The sequence below is a fragment of the Catharus ustulatus genome, chromosome 3 (genome assembly GCF_009819885.2).
Source record: "Catharus ustulatus isolate bCatUst1 chromosome 3, bCatUst1.pri.v2, whole genome shotgun sequence".
In the NCBI taxonomy this organism is placed as follows: domain Eukaryota; kingdom Metazoa; phylum Chordata; class Aves; order Passeriformes; family Turdidae; genus Catharus; species Catharus ustulatus.
In genome coordinates, this window is record NC_046223.1 from 109322006 (window position 1) to 109347553 (window position 25548).

At 42.1% G+C, this 25548-nt stretch overlaps 2 protein-coding genes across 4 annotated transcripts in view; both read right to left on the reverse strand.

The window, feature by feature from the left end:
• Window positions 1-6895: 6895 nt before the first annotated feature.
• Window positions 6896-8399, reverse strand: TTC32 (tetratricopeptide repeat domain 32). The gene is made up of 3 exons (XM_033055427.2): window positions 8276-8399; window positions 8039-8199; window positions 6896-7326 (listed from the first exon to the last, which is right to left on the reverse strand). The coding sequence occupies exons 1-3, from the start codon at window positions 8389-8391 to the stop codon at window positions 7199-7201; spliced, it is 405 nt and encodes a 134-aa protein (XP_032911318.1). The 5' UTR covers window positions 8392-8399; the 3' UTR covers window positions 6896-7198.
• A 1057-nt stretch (window positions 8400-9456) lies between these two features.
• Window positions 9457-25548, reverse strand: part of WDR35 (WD repeat domain 35) — a 45670-nt gene continuing 29578 nt past the window's right edge. For all 3 annotated transcript variants that reach the window (XM_033054772.2, XM_033054771.2, XM_033054770.2), the window contains 13 exons: window positions 25076-25185; window positions 23363-23573; window positions 22720-22800; window positions 22461-22597; window positions 19288-19491; window positions 17318-17464; window positions 16077-16209; window positions 15305-15415; window positions 14034-14198; window positions 12890-13030; window positions 11967-12123; window positions 11114-11354; window positions 9457-10170 (listed from right to left, as the gene is read on the reverse strand). In XM_033054772.2, the coding sequence (XP_032910663.1) occupies window positions 10020-10170; window positions 11114-11354; window positions 11967-12123; window positions 12890-13030; window positions 14034-14198; window positions 15305-15415; window positions 16077-16209; window positions 17318-17464; window positions 19288-19491; window positions 22461-22597; window positions 22720-22800; window positions 23363-23573; window positions 25076-25185 (1989 nt within the window). In that variant the 3' untranslated portion in view covers window positions 9457-10019. The remainder of the gene's footprint in view (window positions 10171-11113; window positions 11355-11966; window positions 12124-12889; window positions 13031-14033; window positions 14199-15304; window positions 15416-16076; window positions 16210-17317; window positions 17465-19287; window positions 19492-22460; window positions 22598-22719; window positions 22801-23362; window positions 23574-25075; window positions 25186-25548) is intronic.

Genomic DNA, 25548 nt, shown 5'->3' on the forward strand with positions numbered 1-25548 from the left:
TTTTCTGCAGAGTTCCTCCCGGTGTCTGCTAGCCCCAGGGTGAGACACCCTTCTCACTTTAAAAGGCTGGCAGTAAGGACCCTGGCACAGCAGCTGGAACAGGTAGGATTGAGTGAAAGGCTCATCTCCCACTCATGTACCCTGTCCTGGAAGTCTGGATGATGCTCTTAGTCATGTGGCTTAGTCCTGCAAGGAGCAGGAAGTTGGACTTGATCCATATGGGTCCCTTCTAACCTGAGATATTCCATGACTCTATGCTTTGAGAAACACATTCAGGCACCTCACAGACTTAAACCCTAGCCAGCATTCAACTCAACCACCCTGACTGGGGCACAGCTTTAATTCAGTTCTCTTCTTAAATCTCCTCTGCCACATAGAGATTGGGCTGGCTGGAGTAAACAAATTTTTATATGGTGATTCTGGCTTTGTGTAGAATCATATTCATATCACTTCAGCTCAAAAGGTCTAGAGCAGAAAAATTAACTTATATGTCCCAATATCCAGTTCAGCTCTGTTGTCTACCATCTCTCCTAGCCAGTCATCCACCTCTTTGGGTGGGTATCAGCCTAATGGCAGAGAAACAGAGCATGTGGGTTTGGTCTTAAAGTGTGAGATCCTGTTCTCCTCTAAGGACTAAGGAGAGCAAAAAAACCCCAGGACAGTCACCTTTGCTCCTTGTGCACCCAGCTGAGAGAAGTGCCTGTCCTGACATGCACTGACACCAGCCATGGTGTGTTCACCCTGCCTGGGCAGCTCAAGTAACTGCATCATTATTTACTCAGCCTTTCATAGGCACCTCAACTTTTGAACTTGCTGGAAATGAACATGATGCAATTCTGGCTTGTGCTGCTTCCTAAGTGTGCAGCTGCAGCAGGCACCAGATTGAGTTTCTGTCTAGCTTTGATACGCTGCAGCACGTGAGGTTTTAGGTTCTCCTGTCTCAGCCTCCCAGTTACCAAACTGCCTGAGGGCTCCCTTGACACCAGCTTTAAACTCAAGGCAGGTTCAGCTAGAAGGTGCCACATGGAAGTGTTCAGAGAAGCCTAAGCTTAATCAGATGTAGTTTCTGCAAAAGGCAAAGACAAAATAATGCTCTGCAAAGTGGGATTTGATATGGATCAGGTGGCACTTTTCCTTCTTCTCAGGTGTTCGTGCACTGCTTGGTGGCAGCGTGCTCCCCTACCAACACACAACCCGGCAGCACCTGCAGAGGAAAGGGCAGCACCTGCAGGGAGAGGAAGGGTAGGTTGTGGAGCAGAAAAAGAACCATTGCACTGCACCCCTGACCTGATGTTTCTCAGAGATTTAGGAGCTCTGACCTTGGCTTCTGAAATGCCTTGAGCATGGACTGTGAACGTCGATGTCACCTTTAATGGGCAGCATGTATTTATTCCTCAAAAACTACACAAACACTGTGTATTGTTCTCAGGCTTTCCAGGTCACCATTCTGACAGTCTCCAGGGCTATGTACTTGCTGGACCAGTGTGGATTGTTTCTCCAGATCTAAGATGAGACACATAAACTGAATTTGGTAAGAACACCAGGCCCTGTGCACTCACCCTGAGAGGTCGCCATGCTTTGTGACACAAGCCATGCAGAGCCTGTCCTTGAGGACCTCAAAAATAAAAGTTCTGGGACAAGAACAGGGAATGGACATGGTTCACAGCTTGAGCCCATGAGAGAGGGAAGCAGGAGAGCTGCCTGCCAAGCCAAACACAGATGGTGTGGCTCTGGAGCAGATGCCAGCAGCAGAGCAGGGCATGCTGGAGCTGGGCCATAGCAGGCAGTTTTGGAGCCAGGTATTATTTCAACAGGTTTTCAACAGGACTGCCCCCAGTCTGAGAGAACACAGATCCAAAATTTTAGAAACTAAGGCACACTGCCATATTCCAAATGCTTTTGAATGGTTCAAATCCTCCGAAGAGTAGGGTTTCACCTATAGCTTCATCCACCCTTGGACAACCAGAGCTGCTGAGCTGTCTGCTCCAGCATCACTCCTCACTTCAGCCTCTGTGTGTGTCTTCAACAGCACCTGAAGGCTCTGCTGTGCTGGCTGCTTTCCAAATGGTGCCACTGGACACAGGAGCTACTTCTTCCAGGAACCACCAGAACTATTTGCATGAAGTTTAAAGGCCAGATGGTGGGACAGCACTGGAAAGTTCTTGTCTGCTAACAGGATCAGTAAATCTTGCAAACTGTTGCCTCTCTGAAGTGGCTACAGAAGAAAACTTAGCAGAAAACCACCCAAGGCTGCAAAATAACACTTTGTGTTTCTTCCAGCTGCTCAAATATGGACTTGCAGATCACTAAAATTATTCCAGCCCTGATTATGGCTGCTTCTTGTAATACTTCATCAAGTGACTGCCAATCCTCCCATCTGAATGTAAAGTGCAAATCTGAAAAGTCAAATAAAAACACACCAGAGCAATGCAAGCACAGAACATGTCCTTGCTAATGTGCAACAGCAGCCATCTGCTGTACCAACACTGGCTTCAAAGAGACAAACAGCCCCTGCCAGTGGTGGGCACGTGCTCCTTCCCACTATGCAGTTTTGTCTGTATCATTACATCAACCTGACATTCTTGGAAACTTGTTCATTCCTCATTTTCCTCTTAACTGCCTCTGTATGGAAAACCCTACAAAATAGAATAGATGAATACTCTAGTATGAGCAAAAATTACACCCGGTATTTTTTGTTTCTGTGCACACAGAAATTTTTTTTTTATAACATTCTTGTTGTTTTTTAGCGATCAAGTACAAAGCTGACATGCCACCACGTGTAGTCACTCTCAGGATGTGCCTCCTGCAGCCCCTGCCTTCCCAGGCTGTGGCCTGCTTCCCAAAAGCTGCAGTCCTGCCTGAGATGACTGCTGAATAAATGCCCTCTTACAGCTGCACCTGCTGAAGGAGTAAGGTCTGTAAAAAGGAATGGGAGGGTGTGGGACCCCAGGACCCCCAGCAGCTGCCTGGGTGCTGCTTTCTCTGCTGCATGAGCAGTGCACTCTGCTGTCCACAGCCCACACTGCAGAGCCCAGCAAGTCACTGCTCCCAGGCACTTGCCAGGAGAGCACACTCCCTGTTTTTAACAGCAGCAAACTCACAAGTTTAGATTAACTTTCTGTTAATCTAAAAAGCAGTCCTCTAGAAATTTTTCAGCTGGTGTGAAGGGTAAATAAAAATGACCAAATGCTAGCTCCTCTCAGCACTCTTGGGAACACAGGTGAGCATCAGCTCTGCTCTGGTGTCACTACAGTTCACTTGTTTTGCAGCTTTGCACAGTAAATTTGGATAAACTTGTCTGCAATAAGTGAGATAGCCCAGATCCTCCCCTTTTGCCCTGGAAAACCAGGAAGGGGTCCAGCAGCATTCCATACCCTTTATTTGCATTCCATTTTCAACAGGGATTTCAGGTTTCCCCCTTCCCACAGACAAGCCAGAGCAATTCCACATCCTTGGTCTCCTTCTCCTACCCATGGTGTAGGTGATGATTTTCACACTGCATCTCACAGTGTGCTAGGGTGAGGCATTCCCTGTCTACCTTTGAGGGTGTCTTTCCCAAGGTATGAGACAGCCATGCCATTGCACAGGTGTACTGCTCTGCACCTACGTTCTCTGGGGTCATTCCTACACCTCAGGTGCTGCAGATGGAATTTCAGCACCCAGCTCCTGTCCTAGATTGCAGTTTTCTGGCCTATGGGTTTAAATGGTTCCTTGGATTAGCTTTCAGAAACCACTCTGGTCATACCATTGTAGTTGAACAAGCCTTCATTATTCAGCCAATGTGGAGAAAAGGAATTGGGAAAGAAGTTACATTTAATGCACAGGCAGAGGCACACCAGAGTTCCCATGCTGGGGAATCCCCAGCCTGGAAAGCACTGCTCAGCCTTTTCCACAGCAACAGCAGTTAGGCTGAAACCTGCTGTGGTGATGCCTGGGACACAGCTGGACCAGACAGGGATTTCACATGCTCCTTGTACAACACAAGCACAGTGATAAAAGAACTGATCACCACGAGCTGTAGGAAGCAATGCTCTGGACTGCAGCCAATCCCTCCCTGCTCATGCACTGAATGGATCCTACAAGGAGAATCTTGGAAATAATCCTAGCAAGCTGACCAGTGTTCAGCTCAAATGGTCACAACATGCTGGAAGTGGGGCCTCCAACCTGAGCAGATCTCTCAGCAAACTCTTCTCATAAAAAGCAACCAGACCTTTCATTGTGCATGAATGCCACTGGCTGGGGTCAAATGTGTTTCACTGATCAGCCCCTGCTCTGTTAAAAGGCTGAGGCAGATGAACAGTCATCTGCTGACACAAAAGAATATTGGATATTATCGTCCCACTAGCAATCTTCAGTTTTGAACATTGTTTTTGCTTTTCTGAATCCTTCCCCTCCTGACAGGCAACAGAGAACATGTCCTGCACAGCTGAGTTTGACTGAGATAGAGGTGTTCAACCCCTACAAAATTGGAATAGTGCACCTTTCTCTCCTCACTCACTTTTAACAAAGTTACCTACTAGATGAGGAGCACACAGTGCAGCCTTCACCTGTAACAGCCCGAGAGTTTCAGGCTTTTCATGCTGCCTAAACCTTCATTGCTCACTCAGAAGGCAGGCATGTGGAAGCAAGGGACAGCAACATTGATAGCTGTGTGACAAATAGAGTCCTAGGGAAAAGCACAGGGTGATGATGTTACTCTTTGCCTTGCTCTGTAAAGCAGTGATGTTATTCTTTGACATTCTGTAACATATTACGGAATTCACAGGGTTTTTTGTAAGTTTAGAGGTAAATCATCAGGTGAGAACAGTTGTTCATTGCCAAGTTAACCCTGGCTACAGAGAACAAGGCAAACAGAGAGGCTGCCAGTGACGGCTGTGGAAGGAAAGTCAAGGGCTTGGGACAGCAGGTTTATAGGTAGGAAACCTTGGGAAAGCAGCTGAGAATTATTCACATCTGAAATATTTCTGGCCAGAGTAAAAAGAATCACAGTGCATTAGCAGCATCCATCTGTTTGACTTACTGGTGCAACCCCACGGCTTTGACAAGGGCAGTGGAAGGGGCAGGACTGACCCAGGAGCTCCACAGAAGTGTGGAATTCTCGTGCAGAGACAACCCCTAAAGCCCAGTGAAGGTATAAAGCTACAGCACCTTGCATTGCAAAGCTTCCAAAGCACACAACTCTGCTCCTTTTACAGCCTGAGAGGTTGCCTGAATTCCACAAAACATCACATTAAAGAATTTTATTATTCTCCATTAGGCTTTTAATTCTTAAACTTTTATAACAGGAAATATTGCAGGACAAGGAGAGTTAACTAAATACATCCTCCTCTTCACGTTTTGGGAGTTTTTTTTTTACTTTATACACTGAGCATTATGCCCTATGGCGTGGAATACCCCTTTGGTCAGTTTGGGTCACCTGTCCCAGCTGTGTCTCCTCCCACCCTTCCAGGTATCCCCATCATGGCAGTACAAATATCAGAAAAGGCCCTGGCTCTGTGCAAGCCCTGCTCAGCAATAACAAAAACATTTCAGTATTATCAACCCTGTGTTCAGCACAAATGCAAAACACAGCCCCATGCCAGCCACTGTGAAGAAAGCTAACTCTACTCCAGCAGGGCTAGTTAGTAATTTCAGGCTGAGAACCTGAAAGCCAGAGAACTAAGGGACTCGTGTGCATGTGAAAGGGGAAAATGTGAAAACCCTACTGGCCAAAATTACCTTGAAAGAACTCCAGATTATGCTGAAAAGCATGATGACAGCTCATCCTTTCACAGGAGAGACAAGGAAATACTGTGGAGAGCTGGCAATTGCTCCTCAGCCCAGTGCAGTATTTCTGTGCCAAAAATTGCATAAGAAGTAATTAAGCAACATTCACAAACCAACACAAGCTGGAGTATTATCTCTAGCATCTTTGTTTTCTAAAATACTTATTCACTGTTAATATTTTGATCTATATACTGTCATTTTAAGTGTTTTGTACAGAACCACACCTGTGGTCTCTCCTCCCACAGTAAAATTTTTTGAGTCACATTCAACAGTTCATTAGTGTTTTTTTAATTGTCTTGGCATGTCAGTCAGGAACATGTTTAGTTCTAGTTCACCTTCTCACCATCAGTCAAGAGTTGATAGGATTTCTCAGTTTTTAAGACTGAGGTGGCATGAAGTGTGTCAAGTCATTGAACAATTTTCTGTGTTGGTTTGGAGACAGAACACCAAGATAAATGGTAGCAAAGCATGTGCTTAATATTTCAAGAAAAGTCAAAAATTAAGACTTCTGAGGAGGGCAAAAGTGGTCATTGCCTATTTCTCAAGCTGTGGATGGTCACATCCTGGTAATATGTATCATATTTCTGTAACTTCAAATGGCTGCAATCGTGTCAAGAGCATGAGAGGTAAATGCAGCATTTTCTCAGCCCTGTTTCAAATTTCTCTTCGTGGCTGTTGCAGTTTCATCCCCACGCTGAAAGTGAGGCTGTTGGGAAGGATATCCAGAGGCTCCAGCCTGCTCTCATGACTCACCCAAAGGGCCTCACCATCTTCAGTGAGCCCTGTGCAGGCTTTGGGATCATCCATGGAGGAACTCACCATAAGCAGAAATCTCACTGGCATCATTTAATTTAAAAATCAAAATCCTAATGCTCATGTAGACTATCTCAGACTATTAAATTAAAAACGGCATTGCCATGAACATGCAAGGGTGTTTCTTGCTGATGATTTGGATTTCAGTAATGGTCCCTCCTACCATGTGAGAAATGAAGCTGGCAGGGTATTCACAGCTAGTTCCATAGGTGGATTTCACACTGTATTTTTCAGGAAATTGATCTCTTCAATAAGAAAGAGAAAGGCACAGTTCCTCCTGTGAATATTTTCTACAGTAGACTCTGTACACAAGATGAAAAGTACACATTCATTTTTATTTTTAATTAATCTGGACAATACATTTATTATAGAATAACCAAGTATTTATGTACAAAATCTGTACATGTGTCTCACAGAGATCAACATTATACTTTCCCTCAAGACTGAAAATACCAAATCTAGTTTATTCTGCAATCATAATCAATTTTTAACTTATTCACCCAAAAATGAAGTTCTTCAACAGGTCATAACAGATGCAAACTATCTTCTGTTTCATCCATCAATGACAAAAATCACGTGTTTGGGGAAATATTTTCACATCACTTCACTACCTGAATTTTCAATAACCCCGCTTCTGTTTTTCTTCTTTATCAAGAATAGCCTGTTTTAGACTCAATGCAGCATCTTCAAACTGGGGGTTTAACTCTAATACTTTCCTGAAATCCTTCATGGCCTCATCAAAGTCTCCTGTCCCAAAAAAGAAAAAAAAAAAAGGAAAAGTAGAATTATCAGTAACTGCTCATGCTCACAAACCTCTCACAACTCAAGAACATCTCCTAATACTTTCACCCACAAAGTAGCAGCTACTTCCGGGATCCTCTACATTTGAATCCTCCCAGGCTGGAGAGCCAAAGGGTTTCACATCAAGAACCAGAGTATGTATCTCTGAACGTCATACAGACTCAAGGCTCAGTTCAGCCAGTTTATTCCCAAGAGGAGACAAAATGCCCGCACCAACAGAGGCTGCCTTAAAGCTGGCACACAGACAAAGCCTCCAGCTGGTGCCCATGGCTCCATTCCTCAGTCCCTTGATCTCTGCAACAGCCAAGCTCTAACAAAAGGCGCGGGGCTCTCATTTTGTGATGGCACCATCAAAACCGGGCAGGAAATTCCCTGGAGGTGGCCGGCAGCCCACTGGAAGTTGAGAAGGCTGCGCTCACCGCTGCTCGGGAGATGCTTTATCTCAGATTTAATGGTGGTGTTTGGAACGGGCTTGTTTTACCCCAATGCAAACCTTCCCACGAGTCCACCCCCCGTTTGGCCCCGTGGTCACAGCAGCAGCGTTTGGAATGAGCCGCAGCCCAGCCGCACTGGGGCTGTTTCACACAGCGGGGCAGGCCGCAGCTGCCAACGCCGTGCCCGCCCCTGCCCCGCTGCCACGCCCGGGCCCGGCCCGTACCCAGCCGGTAGCGCACCAGCCCGCGGTTGTAGTAGGGCACCTCGAAGCCGGGCTGGCACTCGATGGCGGCCGTGAAGTCCTGCACGGCGGCGGCGAACTCCACGCGCAGGTACCGCACCTGCCCGCGGTCGTTGAGCGCCGAGGCGAGGTCGCTGCGGGCGCTGCGGGCACAGAGGGAGCGGCGTTAGCGGGGCCCGCCCGGCGCGCCCGCCCCGCTGTCCCCGGCCCCGGCGTTACCCCGCGGGGCTGCGGGCGATGAAGCGGCTGAAGAGCTCCTCGGCCGCCGAGAGCCGCCGCGCCCGCAGCTCCGCCCGCGCCGCCGCCAGCAGCGCCGCCGCCTCCCCCGCCGCCATCGCGCTGACGTCACGCGGGGCGGGCGCGCTCTGACGTCACGGGCACGCCGGCGCGCGCGGCCGCCTGAGGGACGGTGCTGGGCAGGGACGGGGGAGCTGCGAGCACCGCGGGACACAAAACACAGAAATACGGAAACACCGAAATATTCCCGGTAACAACCGGCAGGGCAGGCATGGGGCTGCTCCTCCGCTCCGCTCTGGTGAGACGCCACTGCAGTGCAGCGTCCAGCTCTGCGGCCGCAGCACAGGCCGGCACTGACCTGGTGGAGCGAGGCCAGAGCAGAACAAGATGACCACAGAGCTGAAGCACCGCTTCCCGGGACACAGGCTGGGAGAGCTGGGGTTGTTCAGCCTGGAGAGGGCTTTGTGGAGACCTGGGAGCACCTTCCAGTACCTAAAGGGGCTCTAAGAGCTGGAGAAGGACTGTTTCCAAGGGTGTAAAGGATAGCACAAGGGAGAATGAGGTTAAACATGAGGAAGAAATTCCTTACTGCGAGGGTGGTGAGACACTGGAACAGGTTGCCTAGAGAAGCTGTGGATGCCCCGTCCTTGCAAATACTCAACAGGTTGGATAGGCTTGTGGTACCTGATCTAGAGGACGGTGTCACAGCCCTTGTCAGAGGGCTTAAAACAAGGCAGGCTTTAAGGTCGCTTCCAACCCAGGCTGTTCTACCACTCTGATTGTAAGGAGATGGGTTTATCCTTACCTGGCCTAAGGTTAGGTGAAAGACAGCACAGAACTACACTCCTCTCAAGCAAGGCACAGTGTGAAGGGCACAGCTCCTGTCAGGCAGCCGGGTGCTGGCTGGTCCTGGGGCAGCTCAGCCCTGCAGCACTGCCAGAGCACAGCCCTGAAGCAGCAGTAGGGCAGCACAGAGACATCGTTCCTGGACCTTTGTGTGTAACAAGGGTGACACCAGCTCCTGAAATGTGTTCAACAGATGCAGGCTGCTCTCTCAAGCTACATGAAAAGGTTCCAGGTTGCAGGTTCAGGGAGGTTTCCTGAACCTGCTGAAGATGACATCACCCAAGCTCAGGAACCCAACTGACACGCTGACTACTGTGTGTTTTCAAGCCCTTTATTGCTGTGGTGGGTTTAAATACACTTGGCAAAAGAAACCAGCACTAACATATGCTTATACTGGTATCATCACTCTAGCAACTCTAAACAGTAGTACAAAAACATGTAATATTATCAAAATTATTGTGACATTTCAACTCAGGAATCGCTTCCTTCAAAAAACTCTGAATTCTGAGAAAACCCAGTAATTTCCTATGGAATTAGAGAGACAAAAAAATGGAGCCTGCTCAGAGTAGAGCCTACATTCAATTCACGGGCTTTTGAAACTAGGCTCCATATACAATTCAAAAAGAATGTTTTTACCTTAAATCTTTTTTTAAAAGTGTAGCAAAAAATGGAATCTATTTACACAGTAATTTCTTCAGATAAAAGGAAGCAGTAAAGGTTGCTCTTGTGGGTTTTCTGTTTTGGCTTTGGTATTTTTTTAATGTCTCTCTAATAGCAGCACTAACTGCTACAATACAGTACCTGAGTTGTATTTCAAAAGACAGTAACATTTCAGAGGCTGTTTTTAGCAGTCATAAATGCAGATACAGAGGCTTTATCCTCAGCTTACTGTGCTGTGGCACAGAGGACAGGCATTATAATGGCCTGCTTCTTTGGCTTTCATACAGTGCTTACACACACTGCACATCCAGAATCGATACTCCAGGATAGGGGCTCCTGTTGCAACACACACAGGAAGCTTACCATCTCCACTATAAAAAAAAAGAAAAAAAAAAAGAGTAAAGCTGAAAGAATAAAAGTGTGGGGTGCCAACTGTTGATTTTAAGTTATTAGCTCATGTAACACTTCACTGTTCATGTAACCAAGTATAGAAATCTTGAGAATGTCTACCCCCAAAACCATGCAGTCAACAAATCAGGAGCAGCAGATCCAAAAGATGGGGTGAAAAGAAGCAGTGAAGGCCATATAAAGGTAAGGCCTGATTAGATACCTACACTGCTATTATTATACTCCTTCCTCTAAAGTCTGAAGGGTCAGATTGACAGCTGCTACTGAGATTCTGTACAGCTGCACAGTAGTGTCTGCCAGGACAAGTTAAAATCCTGTTTGCTAAAAGAAAATTGATTCCAAATCAATTTCCATATTTACAGGTTCCATGGTCTTAGAAGGAAACACATCACACTGTTGTGAGTACAGCCACTCCAAGGACTTACTCCTTAAATGTGCCCTTCATACTAATTTTAACTTCACATATTGCTCTTTTCACACCAAGTAGATTTAGGTAAATCACAAAACACTGGAGACCTGTTAGTTAATAATGGTTAAACAGTCCCTTGTTGATACGTTCATCACCTCACCATGGTGATGCAAACAGTAATATCCTTACTTTAATGCCACATGACACAGTCTCAAGGGTTCTAAAACTCCTGTGCTTTGTCCACCTGCATTTCAAATTAAGATGAAGTTACATCTTTATGCCCAGTTCCTCGAATGCAGACAGTGTCTCTTTTCCCAAACAATATAGTGCTGTATAGTGCTTCCTCCAAACTGGCCAACTCCTGCCTCATTCTTGCCCAATATTTGGTTTAAGTAGCAAAGCACTTAATTAATTTGATCACACATAAAACCCAAAATACAGTGAAAGGCAGAAAAAAGTGACAGTATTGTTACAGTGTCATATAAAAATAAACCCACCTCTCAAGAACATCATCCAGCTCAGGTTTTTTGTTATACTTTGGTCTATATCTTGTGAATATCTCTAGAGCAAGGTCTTCATACTGTTGCCTCTGCTCTGGCTTAAGAGTTTCCAAGGATTCTAATTTAACAAAGGCTTTTGAACACGTATCAAACGCTCTGTTTGCACATGCACAGAGTGCCAAAAGGGAATAGATTTCAACTGCAGGGATAATGTCTTCATAATCTCTCAAATGAAGAGCTAAAAAAAATGAAAAAGAAATCCAAGGGAATTATTACATATCTTCTCAGAAGTGCAAGCATCTGTATGAAATAGTTGCTACTAGATGACAGTATTAATTCTAAAAATTGGACAAAATGAACCACAGTCTTTTTATTGACATGACTATGAAGCATTGCTCTAAAAGAAAAAATAACCAGGAGATTTCACTTGGAAATTGGTGTCTTCTTGAAAGACTTTATTTTGGTTGGTTGGTTTTAAAAATATTAGGAGGACTTGAAATCTTCATTACTTGGACAAAGTACAAGGCACTACTTGTTTCTCTAACTCCCACAGACTTTTTGTGAAGCACTACAAGGAGGTCTGAGGTAAATTCATGTATGCCTTATAATTTAGGGAGAGAAACAAAACAGTCAGCAGAACATCCACAGAGACTGACCAGTTTACCAGGTAATATTTGGAAAGATTTGCATTTTCTTCAGCAAAGTCCTTTCCAGGTATTGTGACTGCAGCCATATTTGTTTCATTATGTGTTTTTGGTTTAAATTCCATGGGCTTATTAAGAACTGAAAAATGTGGCAGCTGTAAATGAAGTTATGTGCTGTCTTTTCAGGGTTGAAAATGAATTCTTACCTGTTTTAAGTGCTGCATCTACAGAACCTTTGTAGAGCTGTTTTTGTGCAAGTATGAAGAAGTGGTAAGCCTCAGCTCCTCGCCAAGCATTGTCTGCAAAGCGATTTGTTGAAGAAAGAACATCTTCTTCCAGCAAACCAGCCAAAGCTGAAGCACTCTGAAAACAAACCAGTATCACAAGTAATTTTTATATGAAACAGATACAGCAGGAAATGGGGATATACGAAAAGAGCTTTTCTATACTTGGTGATTACACCACTGTCCGTGTTAAGTAGGAAAAATACAAATGGACCAAATTGTCAGGCATTCTGTCCAGAGCACAGGCACAACATGTGGTGCAGATTTTTAAAGATAAATAGCATATACGTGTGTATACAAATACATCTTGTGCATGTCTGCAGACTGGTTCATAGTTTGGATTAATACTGCCTTTCAACACCAGAGCTCTTAAATATTTGTTTAAACTATTTCATTTGTGCATATGAAGATGAATGTGTGAACAGAAAAAAAATCTTCCATTTGCTTCCCCTGTATCTGGACCCATCTCCTTGCTGAATTACAGGCAACACAGCTTAATCTAATCACAAATCACTCTCTGGGATCAATACTAAATAACACAAGAGTATTGCAGGAAGAAAAAAAATCTCCAGTTTCTTAGTATGGTTTTCATTGTTATAGTGAAAACATTAAGAAAAACACATTAAACTTAGAAAGAAAAATATCTCTTAATACATACAATTTAAATGTTTAAAAATAGTACTTAAAACAATGTTTTCATGGGGGACTTGCTTGAAGGAAAGCTTTGTTCTTAGCAGGGAAAAGGGTTATTAAAAAAACATTATAGGCTCCCATCAAGATGGTTTGCTTTATTCCGACCTAGCTAGCAGATACCAGAAAGGGGAAAAAAAACAAAAAACCACTACCTCTGAACTTTTCTCTTTAACTTTTCCCCTTTGTGCATTCTGCATTTGTTCATGACATTGTTCCATAAGTAAGGCTGCTAGCACATAAAGCTTTTTCACTCGCAAAGGCTTCGTCCTTTTCTTTGACTCTTCATCTGCAATCTTAAAAAAAAACAACAAAGGGATTTAATTGTCTTGGACAATTGCATGCTTGCACAAACCTAGGAAATCATGCCAAAAATGATGCTGCCTTTAAATGTAATAATTTAGACTGCAAACAGAACTATAAATGAAAATGTCAAAGTGAAGTATGCACATTATTCTGTATTTATTTAGCTAACATATATATAAAGCCAGATTCTCAGGAAGGATAAATCAGTGTAACCACGTACAAGTCTAGTGATCCAGTATAAAAACAAACTAAAAAATAGCAATTTTTAAACACTGCTTTCAATAAGGTTTGGTGGTTTTCCCAGAAAAGAAGAATGGCTTTTGAAAATCACACATATATATTTATATTTATATTATATATATATATAATATATACTGCTATAAATATTTGCTGTAAAAATTATGTAATTACTCCTACAAGACTTTAAGCTATGTAGAGAAATCTTTGCAGCCAAACCAAATCTAAGCAACATCTTTATCTTAAAAGCACATCACAGCCATTTCTAACTGAAGGAACTAATTGAATAAAAACCAAAATTTAAGTTCTAGTTACTGACATTGCTCTTTGCTCTTTTTTTCTTTTCTTTTTTTTTTTTTTTTAAGGAGACAAAAATACCTCCCATGGTATCTAAAATAATGTGGACACTGCACCCCATGCTAGTCTACCATATTTCTACTGGGCAATGCAGGGCATCAGGACCTTTTCTGAGGTGCAGCTAATCTCCTACTGAAGTGAAAGTCTCAAAATAAATAAATAGATGGCTTGTGTCCCCAAAGTCTCATCTTCACTAGCTACAGAAGACACCCAGGGTAATTATTACACATAGAGATAGCTGAACTCAGGGAGCTGGGTCCATCTTTGCATAAGAATGATGACATCTGCTTATTGTCTAGACATTGTTTAAAATAACCCCAAGAGAATAAGAGTAGCACAAAAATAGCAAGAGCTAGTCCAAAAAACCCAGTCATTTGACAGTAATAAAACCTGTGATACCTTGAACATGAGCTTAGCAGCTTCAAAGAAATAATTGGCTTTACGATAGAGTTCTATAGCATCAAGGATTTTATTCTTTTCCAGTAAATGACTTGCATATCTGGCTAACAAGGATCCAATCTCTTTCATATTGTGATTTTTAGCCAGCTCCACAGCTTTATTCCACTAGAAATTAAAGGAGACAATTATTAATGTCATTTTTTCAAATAACACTCTCAGAACAAACCAGTTATTCATGAACAGAATGCAACGTTTGTGTGCAATATTTCATCACCATTTTGAACCAGACAACTATAAAATTAATATAAAAAGCAAGAGAATACAAATGCTTCCACCATTGCCAATCATGTGAGGCAGTAGTACTGAAAAAAATGCTGGACCTCTGTTCAAAACCACATATAAAACAGTTGCTTCTACTTTCACAAAAGCTATGCAAAATCATTTCACTGCAGCTCTCATAGCTGTACATGTGGATTTCAACACTTCTGATATTACTTAAACCAGACTCTCAAAAGCATGTCTGACAGAGGGCTCAGCCCAGTAGCTTAAAGCACACAGTAACACTTTACTTATCCTTCTATACACCTCATTTTGTCTGTGAATTTTCCTGATCTTCAGTGGTTTGGCTACTGTGTTTGCCCCAGATGAAAAGTTTGGCAGGATTGAGATCTTAACTGAATCTCACATCTAATAGCTCTTCAGATCCATAAACTAAGAAATTGTTCACATAAAGCCAGTCCTGGTCAGTCCTGCCATTCCCATCCATCGAGTTCCTCACTGCCATCCTCAGTTTTTCCCTTATTTGTGTTGACACAGACATTTTCACAGGGTAAGTCATACCAAGTAACAGCTCTAGTTATAAACATGCAGATCAGTTTCCAGCTCAGCTTTTTCCAGCTGCACCCTCATGCAGTGACAAATCCATTTGCATCTATACAAAGAAGGAGGAGGTGTGGAAAATACCCAGAATGAAAATCTATCTCTTCTCCAGTCTTCTCCCATTCCATCAGGAGGCAGCACGGCCTAGCTCCACAGAGGCTACAAATGTCTGCATGCTGAGCATGCTGCCCACATACCCTGCATGCAGCTTTGCACTGCCCCTCCAGAGGTATAATCTTAATTTCAGAAAACTGGCTAAAGCACTGAAGTATGAATGTTCCAGAAACTGTGAAAAATCATCTGTCACTTAAGGATTTGCATTCCACTGGGCATTAGGACAGAAATCTCACTGTTGAACTGGTATTATTACAGATAATTGCATGCTGGTTTACCTGGTTGAGATGCACACAGGTATCCACAGCGTCCTTTGGTCGATTACATTTCAGAAAGGCTGACACAGCTTGTTCACACATCCCCACTCTCACAAACATATAAGCTATATCCTGCAAAAAGCATCAGCACTGTATTAAATTCACTTCCACAATTTTAGTACATTGTGCAGCAACAGCAGTACTCCTGTTTGGTTAATTTAATTTAAGTCCAGTAGGGTAGGGAATGGGTTGTTTGCTTCATGGATCCTGTGAAGGCACCAGGCATTGTTGTAAATCTTTGGAGCAGTGTGCTAGTCTCACACACTGCTTCTAAATTCAAGAAAGCTATTACAATGAGGTTAAAAGAAAATGCTATGTCTTGATTTACTAGAAAAGGCATTAAAGGAGTGTGTTCTGCATTTTTCAAGCATTTTGGATTAAATCAACTACAGCATAGTTTTAAATTAGCTATTATTTAGTAATTTCCTGCTACATATAGACACCTATACCGTGTACACCTATATATCCTACACACCCTATCCCATCTACTTCCTCTCCTTTTAGAGTATTGTCAGTCAGGTCTTTCTGGGGACCTGGGACAATAAGGGAAAGGAAGAGTGATGGGAGTATGAAAATAACAGTAATCCTAGAGATCAATACCACAGTAACACCACTGCACTTAAGCAAGTAGGTCATACACTGCATTCTTTCATTCTTAGTCCTCCCAAGATGGGAAATTTTAAATAAATAGTTGGGTATAAGACAGTGAACAATAAAGGTGCTTTTTGCTTACAGGGAGCAATTTATGATTCTCTGGAAGTGAGTTGGTCAAATTCTCCAGTCCTTGGTAGTCTTCTAACATGTAGTAACATTCAGCTAAACGTTCCTGGTTTTGTCCTTGGACATAGTACTGTACAGCATTTAACCTAATAAGACAAAAAAATGTGGTGGCTTCTGATGTATAAACACAAGAAAAGTTTTTAATTCTGTAAGCCTTCTACATCTGTAAATTTAAAATCACATTATTTTAAATAGGCAACTTTGCTTGAAAAACTTTCATGGCTAGAATTTCACTGTTTTTCCAAAATGCTCAAAAATTTTAATTTGCACAGATCATTATATTAGAAGTGTAGCAATATTGATTCTCTGACTAGTGTAACATTAGGAAGTCAAGGAATTCTTAAAGTTGTATTCCCACATCTGCAGAGATGAGGGCACACAATGGACAGCTCACTGCTAAACTTCCAGAAAAGGGCTTTATCGTTGTGCTTCCATGTTTTAAAACGTAAACACTGAGACTTTCAAGACCATTCCTTAAAGTTACCTAAAGCATCTAAAACTCAACTTTCAAAATCAATCAGTTTTCAGCTGCATTGTGACAATACAGTTTGGGTAATGGCAATAGAGAGTGGAGCTGTGGAACTCTTAGACATGGGCTTAGAAGGCAACAGGAAACATTCATGAAAGAAATTCCCTGCAAGTTATTAGCTATGAAGACATTACCTCTGGCTCAGTAAGCACCTGATTGCAATATGTGTTCTGGAGAAATACCGTTTCAGGTGTGCACTGCCCTTAAAATCTTCCTTGGGTGCCCAGTTTGGGCAAAAACTGGAAATAGACCCATGTCAGAGAACTCAGGACCTTCTCAAATATTTGTGGTTTGAAGCATTTTAGAAAATTCAGTGATGGTCAGTAATTCTCTACTACTTTTTAATCCTTTTGTTTTTTTAACACTTTCTATATCCAGCCTAATATAACTATAGATATTTCTCTTCCCTTCCTTGGAAGCAGACAGACTTCTGGCAAAGCAGAGATTTATATCATCTTCACCCTTTACGTAGCTGATCAACAGCTCTCTCTGTTTATTGTATCAAGGAACTATAAAGGTGTGAGCTAAATATCATTATTCAAAAATTATCCAATGTGCTGCATCCTGAATTTCCTGACATCTGTCCCTCCTCATAAATGAAGTCTTGTCATCAGTTTCCAAATTTCCTTTCTAAGTTCCTTACTGCTGGTTCCTCCAGACCATACCATTTCTGCCGGTCTGCAAAGTAGTCTCCGATGGCGTTGTGTGCCTGTTCCAGGAGCGCATCGTCCGAGCCCCCCGAGCCCGTTTTCAGCAGCTGCAGCACCCGGAACCAATCGCCCAGTTTGATCCGCAGCCCAATGGCAAGATCTCTGAACAGGAAACAGCAGGGAAAAGTCAGACAAAACAAAATAGGCAACAAAAACTCGAGAAAAGCAGCCAAAAATATTTTTGTGTTCTTAACCTGCAGTGCAGGTATCAGAGTGATCCCAGATTTAAACACTATTCCATTAAAGCAGACACTCAAGAGAGCTCACAGGTTATATCACATGTATGCACTTCCTTATCAGCCACACTCCTGTGTGAGGAGCTGAATGAGTGAGACAGTTGGGCTGATGTTACTTCAGGTTCCCTCTTACTCTGTCCTGTATCGTTCACTGCTGGCCACTACAAGAGAGGGCAGCAGCTGCAAAAGGCTAAAAGCAGAAGGAAGGTAAGGGGAAAGACCGAGAAGCAACAAATATGAATAATGGAGGCTAAAGCTGAGATGTAAGAAAATGGATTTCTGAGACTTCTCTTCCAGATTCAGGATGATTTTGGATAAAGGAGAAAGGACTCAGCAGTACTTTTTCCTTTTTATTATTCATGCATACATATGACTCACAGTGTGTCTGTCTGGCATGTTTTTTCCACCAAACAGAATAATTCTATATTACCTCATATAAAAGTAATTCTGCAGGTGCATAGAAAATGAATGGGAGAGACCTATGCCTTTCTTTTAAAAATGCCCTCCTTTTAAAAATGCCCTCAACTTACAAGTAAATTAAGGAATGCACTAGAAAGTCAATACAGTCAGCTAAGTAAGAGCATCTATCTAAAATATTAAAATTTTATTTGAAAAATAGATTTATTTCATTGTGATTTATGGTAGATCCTTATCGGGATTTTTCTGGTTGTGAAAGTTGAATCCAGTAAACAATAAAGTAAGTTTTTGACTTCTGCAATTCTATGTCCAAATTTCTCTTCAGCCACGTGAAAAGGAACATGCCATATCTAAAACTGGGTGTTGCAGTGTGACTGAAGTGCTTAGGAGGCAGCCCACACCCCCAAACCACCAGACTGCCATTCAATTAACAATATGCAAGGACACTTTCATTACCAGGCACTATTGTGCATCTCTCCCCAGCTGCTGCCTTCTCCCTCTGCCCTGCCACCCTGTCCCCCTTACTTTCATTCTTACAGCATGAAATAATAACTAATCTTTTTCTCCATCATTCCCTACTGTTTTTCATGGCTCCATTAATCAAAGCTTAAAAATTTCACATGTGCATAAGTGATTCATATTTCTCCATGTTTGACCACCATCTACAGGCTACACTGCACAACTGCTGCTGCTGATTTCTCATTATCCTTTTTCAGTAGAGACAGTGCTCTAGCTAATTACTTAGTGTTAATTTATATTCCCAGCAATATTAAAATTTTGTTTTGTTTGTTTTCATTCCTGAGCAAAAATTACACTGATTGGTTTCAATGTTTCACAGTTTCATCCAGAGTCCTCCTGTCTCTCCAAAAATTACAGTTCATTAAAAACTCTGTTGTTTGTATATGTAATTGAGAAGAATGTGTACTTGGCTACTAGCGCAGAGCAACACCACATAAATTAAACATTATTTAAGATTGTTTGTATTTTTGGAATCCCAGTTGAAATACCGACAAAATACTTGTGAAAAAAACATTATAAAACACAGCACTACCTAGAGCAGCCAAGGTTTTGTAAACAGTTTGGAATGTACTGGTTTACATACAGAACTGGTTATCTATGGATAAACCAAAATTCTCTCCATCTGATCCTTTTATGTTTTTGCAGAAACTGGTAGAGACTCTCCAGAGAAAACAGTCATTCCTGATTAAGGAATGCTTTTTCTTCCTGACTTTTTTTTCTTTACTTATTGTTGAGATGTTTACATGCAATTACCTTCTGTCCATATCCAGATACATTCTTTCAGCTTCTTCAAATCTGCTGAAATAGGCTGCCACTTCTGCTTGCTTCATGGACTCGCTCTGCAGATTGCCCAGGCGCTTCACAAACTTAATGCCTTGGTAATCTTTGCAACGCACGAAAGCTTGTTCAGCCGTCTGCAGATCCAGCTTCTGAAGAGCTGCTTCAGCCAGGAGTCGCCTGTGTGAAAACAAACATAGCAGATGGAAAAGCAGCTATAGATTAAATTAAATGATACATTTATCAGTAATTATTTAAAGAAGACATACAAGTTGTTGCAATTTATCATTTACTAGCTAATCTTAACACAGTCACGTGTTTATTCCTAATACATTCTCTGATCTGCCTAGTACTAGGCAAGGGAGAGATGTTCATATAATTGCTAGTATTCTTTTGTTCAGCTGTTCAGATGGACACTGGCTTGGGAGGAATGGGCAAGATTTGACTGTGACACTCATGGGAAATGTGTTGCTGGTCTCAGTGCAGTTCCATTTATTTATTTACTTATTTCTCACTATGCATTTGTCACAACTTTAAGCCTTGATGGCAGCCTCAGTCTAAATGACTCCAGCTACATTGGCCACAACAAATAAATTATCCTTCTGATCCATCTGGATGTTCCTGGTCCTGTTAGGACAGCAATCTGGGAGAGCAGGGAAAACCTTTGGGGAACCTTGTAACTGGTACTGCCCCATTGGTTAGTTCTGCAAATAGGGAATTCAGGCCAGGTGCTTGAATGAGCTCTAAAATTTTCTGCAAAATAAGGTTTTTTAAAATTTAGGCTGATTGACATTGTGAAACAAGCTCAGAGCAGTAAGGCACCGACAAAACCACTATTATTGCTGGATTCAATGACCCAAGCCATGCTTAGGCAGTATCAGCTCTGTATTTTTGAATCAATTTGAGAAGGTTGGTATCACTTAAGTGCTCATCACTGACATCAAAGAAACCAATTGATCTGCTACACATCACTGTTTGTTGCATTCTAGAAAGAAGGTCACTGTTCTGTTCTGATCTGGAATATACTGGCTTTATATCCAGCACTTCTAATCCACCTCTTCTTCAGAAATATGTGACCTGTTTTCTCTCATAATAAAAATAAAATTCATGCCAATTCCAGAGCAAGGTGAACAGAATTTGACATTTACTTTGTGATTTTATGATACAGAACTTTTACTGAGACACAGACTTGCAAAACAAATTGTCATTTTAGATTAAGTGAACAGATGGTACTAGCAAAAAACACAAAAGTAATTTCAAAGTTCAAAAAATCTTCAGCTACTTCAAGACATTTGTAAAAAGGAAGACTTAAAACACTAATATTTTACCCTACACACTCAAGTTAATAAAATTATAGTATTACAGAAACTTTAAATATGTAAAAAGCAAATGCTGTTCTTTAAAATTAAGACAAAGGCACAACTAAATAGAAAGGAATGGTTTTTGGGACAAACTTACAAAGCAAGGTGTCTTGTCTGGTCTTTCAGCAACTCTATAAATTCATCTCTGAACCATCATAATTAACAGTGAACTCTCCAACTCCCTTGATGCAAGCTAAGCATCCAATGCTGCAACAGATCATTTAGCTTCAAAACAGCCAAAATTACTAAAGAAAGTTACAGATAGGTAAACAGTATCCAGACAGTTACAGAGAATTGGTCTCCTCCATCAAGGAACTTGTCAATGAGGTTTTAGGTCCTGCACTGACTTTTCATTAAATTATCTACTGAGCCCTTTACTCTTCCAGCCCTTAAAAGTTGAGATATTAAACAGATTTTCAGATTTCCAACTCCTGTTGTCACAGGCACACTCTCACGTGTGCCATGTTTGGTCTTCAGGCTTTTCAATTTTAGTTTAATAGCTGAGCCATGCTGAGTTTAAGCATGCCACTATCTCCATTTCTCAATTACAGTAAATTCACGAATACAAGCCGCGCTGAGTATAAGACGCATCTCTGGGTGTTGGCAAACATCTCGTTCTTTGTCCATAAATAAGCCGCACCCGAATATAAGCCGCTCTGTCGTTCGTAGCGAGGACCCGCGTGCAACAAAGTTGCCAAATACTAACAGAACCGCGGCATGGCGGGGTTTACTGGCTCGGCTAAGGCTGTGCAGGCTCGGCCCGCTAGGGGCTGCTGACGGGGCCAGGTAGCCCAGCTCGGTGGTGCCGCTCAGGGCTGGTTGCCGCCTCTGGGTTCGCTCGCCCCGGCCCCGCTCCCGCCGCCGCGGCGGAGGGCGGGGGCAGAGCCCCCCCTCCTCCCCGAGCCGCGGCAATGGCAGCGCGGGCTCCCCCCTTCTCCCCGAGCTGCGGCAATGGCGGTGCGGGCTCCCCCCATCCTCCCCGAAACGCGGCAATGGCGGCGCAGGGCCCCCCCATCTCTCCCCCGGGCTGCGGCGGAGGAGGGAAGAAGAGAGCTCTCCCGCCTCTCTCCTCGCCCCCCGTGCTGCCTGCAGGGAGCCAGGGCAACACAGTAACACTCTGTAACAATTGCGAAATGCCGGCTTTTACTGGCAGGTGCTCGGCTCGGCGCCCTGGCTGGCACGTCTGGGGTTGTAAATGTCAGAAAATTATTCACATATTAGCCGCCCCCGAGTATTAGCCGCACTTCCGGGTTTCCACCAAAATTTTTGTCAAATTTCTGCGGCTTGTATTCGTGAAATTACTGTACTTCTGAGATGCTGCATGAGAACACAGCACACCCAGTCCAACTCAAACTGCCCTTATCCTACTGTCAGTCTGATGCATTCCCTTTACCTTTAATGTTCAGTATCAAATATATAAGTTTTAATTTTAATTTAACCAACTTGGTTCTCTTTCTGTCAGCTTTTCATTTCCTTTGAATTCCCTCCAAAACACATGGAGCACTGTGTTTTGGGGCCCATACAGCACAGAGCAAAATGCTGTCCTGAGCCTACATCCTATACCCACTAACATGATACAGCACGTGCCTGATACTCTAGGTACTCCAACATTCATTAAATCTTAAATGATTGTGAGTAAAATGCACACTGTTTTGGCTGGTTTTAATTTGAGGGTTTTTATTTTCATACTAGATCTGTCTGAACAGGGAGGGGAGAGGGAGGAGAGGGGAGAGGGAGGAGAGGGGAGAGGGGAGAGTTGAAACAAATTTGGCTTATAGGAGATTTTACCAAAGTCTGGGATGTGGATTGTCTTCTATGAATTGGGAAGATTCCTCAATGCCAACTTTTTCAATCAATGCTCGACTGTCTCGTAATGACCGAATCTCGAAATTGATGATGTAATCTTTGTTAGGATGCTCAGGATTCTAACATAATGGATAAAGAAACATATTTTTATTCCTGGTGACTTTTCTTTTTACCCAACAAAACAATCTATCATTAAGACAGACACTAACTTCTCCTGCAGAAAAAAATTAATTATACTGACCTTTAATATTTCATCCAGAAGAACAGACTTGATTTCTAAATCTTCAAAGTTGCAAATATATCCAGATGCTTGTATAGGTTCCTTAAAGTTAAAAAGGTTATAATGAAATGAACTTGTATTCTGTCTGACTAAATCCTAATCAAATCTGTTAAGTATAGATACATTCTTCTCCAAACTAGGATTTATTTGTACTTCCAACAAGAAACAAATACTGCAATCATTAACATTATTGACAATTCTGTAAACACAGAACACCTCATGTTTTCTGCAACTAAATTATGAGAAAGAGATTGAGTAACTCCCGCCAATATTTAGATTCAACTGAACTGTTTTACAAGTATCTCTACAAAAAATTGGATTTATGTATTCCAAACCATACAAAAAAATACGCTCCAGAAAATCTCATACATTTAAGAAAAATATGACACCACTTTTATGTTTCTAGACTGACCATTCATTTTAGCTATTTGGTCCAAAACAACATTCCCACGTGAGCTGACACAATTTTGAGTTTTCCTGAAGTGAGCTTATATAAACAAACACTTGCAGAACTGAATGGTAAGCATAAGAATAATACTATTCAAGAAAGAGTCATTAAGAGCGAACTTTCTCAAATGAGCCATTTCTACACGTCGATATTTACCTCTGGATCCAGGTTTCTGAAAACATACATCCTTGTTTTCTCCATCACTGCAAACAAGTCTGGGTTGTCCCTGGCCCATTTCATATCCCAGACGTCCTTGCGCTCCAGTTTCAGCTGCGCGCCCGCCCCCGGCTGTCCCGCGCTGTCTGCAGCCCGCGGCTCCAGATCCAGGAAGGTCAGAACCCCCGAAAGGTCTGTGACAGCCAGGCGGCTACAGAAAAACAAACAGAGGGAAAGCAAGGCAGTGAAATGACACTGCTCGAGGCTGTAAGGCTGAAACAGCTCTCTAACCTGGCACAGCCTAAGTCTATAGATTCCATAAGATGCTGTCGTGTGCCAGAACCAGCCCAGATCCATATGATTTTCATTTATCTGCTCAGCAGAGACCAGACACATGGAAAGATGTTCTTTATCTGCTCACACAGGATCTGGCCCTCCAAAGTTCTGAAATATGCCCATTTTCATATCCAGCATTATGAAGATACATCAGATACCGAGTTGAATAAATTGTAGGTCTGTCCCTCACCAAACTTTTCTTGACAAAGACTCAAATTAATAACTGAACAAAACAGGTTTTCCTTATTTACTAGGAGGCAGTGAAGCAGATTATTAAATTAAAAAGTCAGTGTTGTGATGCAGACTATTGATTCCTAAAATAGGATTTCTTGCGTTTATACAAAGGGCGTTCTTCACTTTTTTCCAAGGCAATATTACACATGATCCAGTTAATCTTTGAAGTAGTTTAAAATATGGGAAAAATACAATTTCTAGAAGGCTACATTTGAAAAATTAGAGTTGTGTAGGTCTTCAGTGAATCTCAGTAACCTGTATTCACTACAAGGCCATTTTAAAAGCATTTCTAAATATTGACAGGTAGACAGCCTTAATCCCCATTAAAATTTCAAATGCAATTTAGAAAATTAACATCAAAATGCTTATGGATCTGAGTTTATTTCCCTAGAACAAAGTCATTTAGGAAGAAAACAGCTTGAGTTCAAAGCAAAATGATTATGGTTCTGACTAGATCATGCTGTCTTTTAAGCAAAAGCAAGAGATCTACACGTGCATTATAAATTTTGATTGAAATTATAAAGTCATTTTGAAGTGATTAAAATTGCCTTGCAAATTCTTGTGTATTTTGCCTTTTTTATGAGTGTGTGCCAACACTCTCATGCACTCTCTTGCAAAAACATCGCCGTTAAGTAGAAAGCAACTTCAGTATTGGCAGAGATGAAGCTCAGGAGAACCAGATTTATTAGAAACATCACTACTAGTTACAGTCTGTAACAATGGAAAATTAAATGGGATGAACAAAGTTTCCAGGCTTTAGAAGGACACAGAAACAAAAAGAAGTCATAGGTATAAAATTTCAGATTATGACAGAATTTTATCAACTCATTTCATGATCAGAGGTAGGTTATGTTTGGTTCATCTAATAAAACAAAGGTATTTTCATGCACACAGGGTGTTAAACATAGGGGACCTTTACTAACAGTCTCTCAGAGCAATGACTGTCCAGATGGAAATAATTTGTAATAAATACATGGTTAAGCAACCATTAATAACAACTAAAATTAATAAATTGTTTATACAAAATTAAAAGTAGTACATAATTATTATAGAATTGCAGATTTCACAGAATTAGTATTTTCACAAATTTAATGCTTCATTTTGAAATTGGATATCTGTGTCAGAAGCAGATCTGTAACTTACCTGGAGTTGCAGTTCAAAGACAGCTGATAGGCACGACAGTCCAGGGTATAGCTCTGCACTACAGCCACACTAGGGAGACTGTACCTCTGAATAATGCCAGATTCTCTTCCCTAGAGGAAAGCAATGCTGCCTTAGTAAGAGAATTTGTCCATCTGTAAATCCTTTAAAATGGTCTTATATATATGCTGTTTTAGACAAGAGAGCTTTGGGATAAGTGATAGAGCACAAGTGAAAAGAAGGAATCATCATCCTAAAAGTTCTGAATTCTGGTATTTAAACAAGATACTCTAAGATGCTACAATTGACAGATCTGCTTAAATCAGGTATGTTAAAACAAACAGTTACAGTCCACATCTAGCCCACAATTTCAGGAGCCATGAACCTCCAGACAGGGTCTACATAATAAAAAAGGAGAGGTGTGAAAAGATCCTTGTCCCACACTGGCAAATCCTCTCAAAGAGTTCCATATGGCA

What these genes read in the sequence shown, in the direction of transcription:
- TTC32 (XM_033055427.2), bottom strand. Translation starts at nt 8,391, where the DNA reads ATGGCGGCGGGGGAGGCGGCGGCGCTGCTGGCGGCGGCGCGGGCGGAG. An exon ending in ATCGCCCGCAGCCCCGCGGG is followed by an intron (nt 8,200 to 8,275) that starts GTAACGCCGGGG and finishes CTGTGCCCGCAG; the next exon opens with CGCCCGCAGCGACCTCGCCT. An exon ending in GCTGGTGCGCTACCGGCTGG is followed by an intron (nt 7,327 to 8,038) that starts GTACGGGCCGGG and finishes TTTTTGGGACAG; the next exon opens with GAGACTTTGATGAGGCCATG.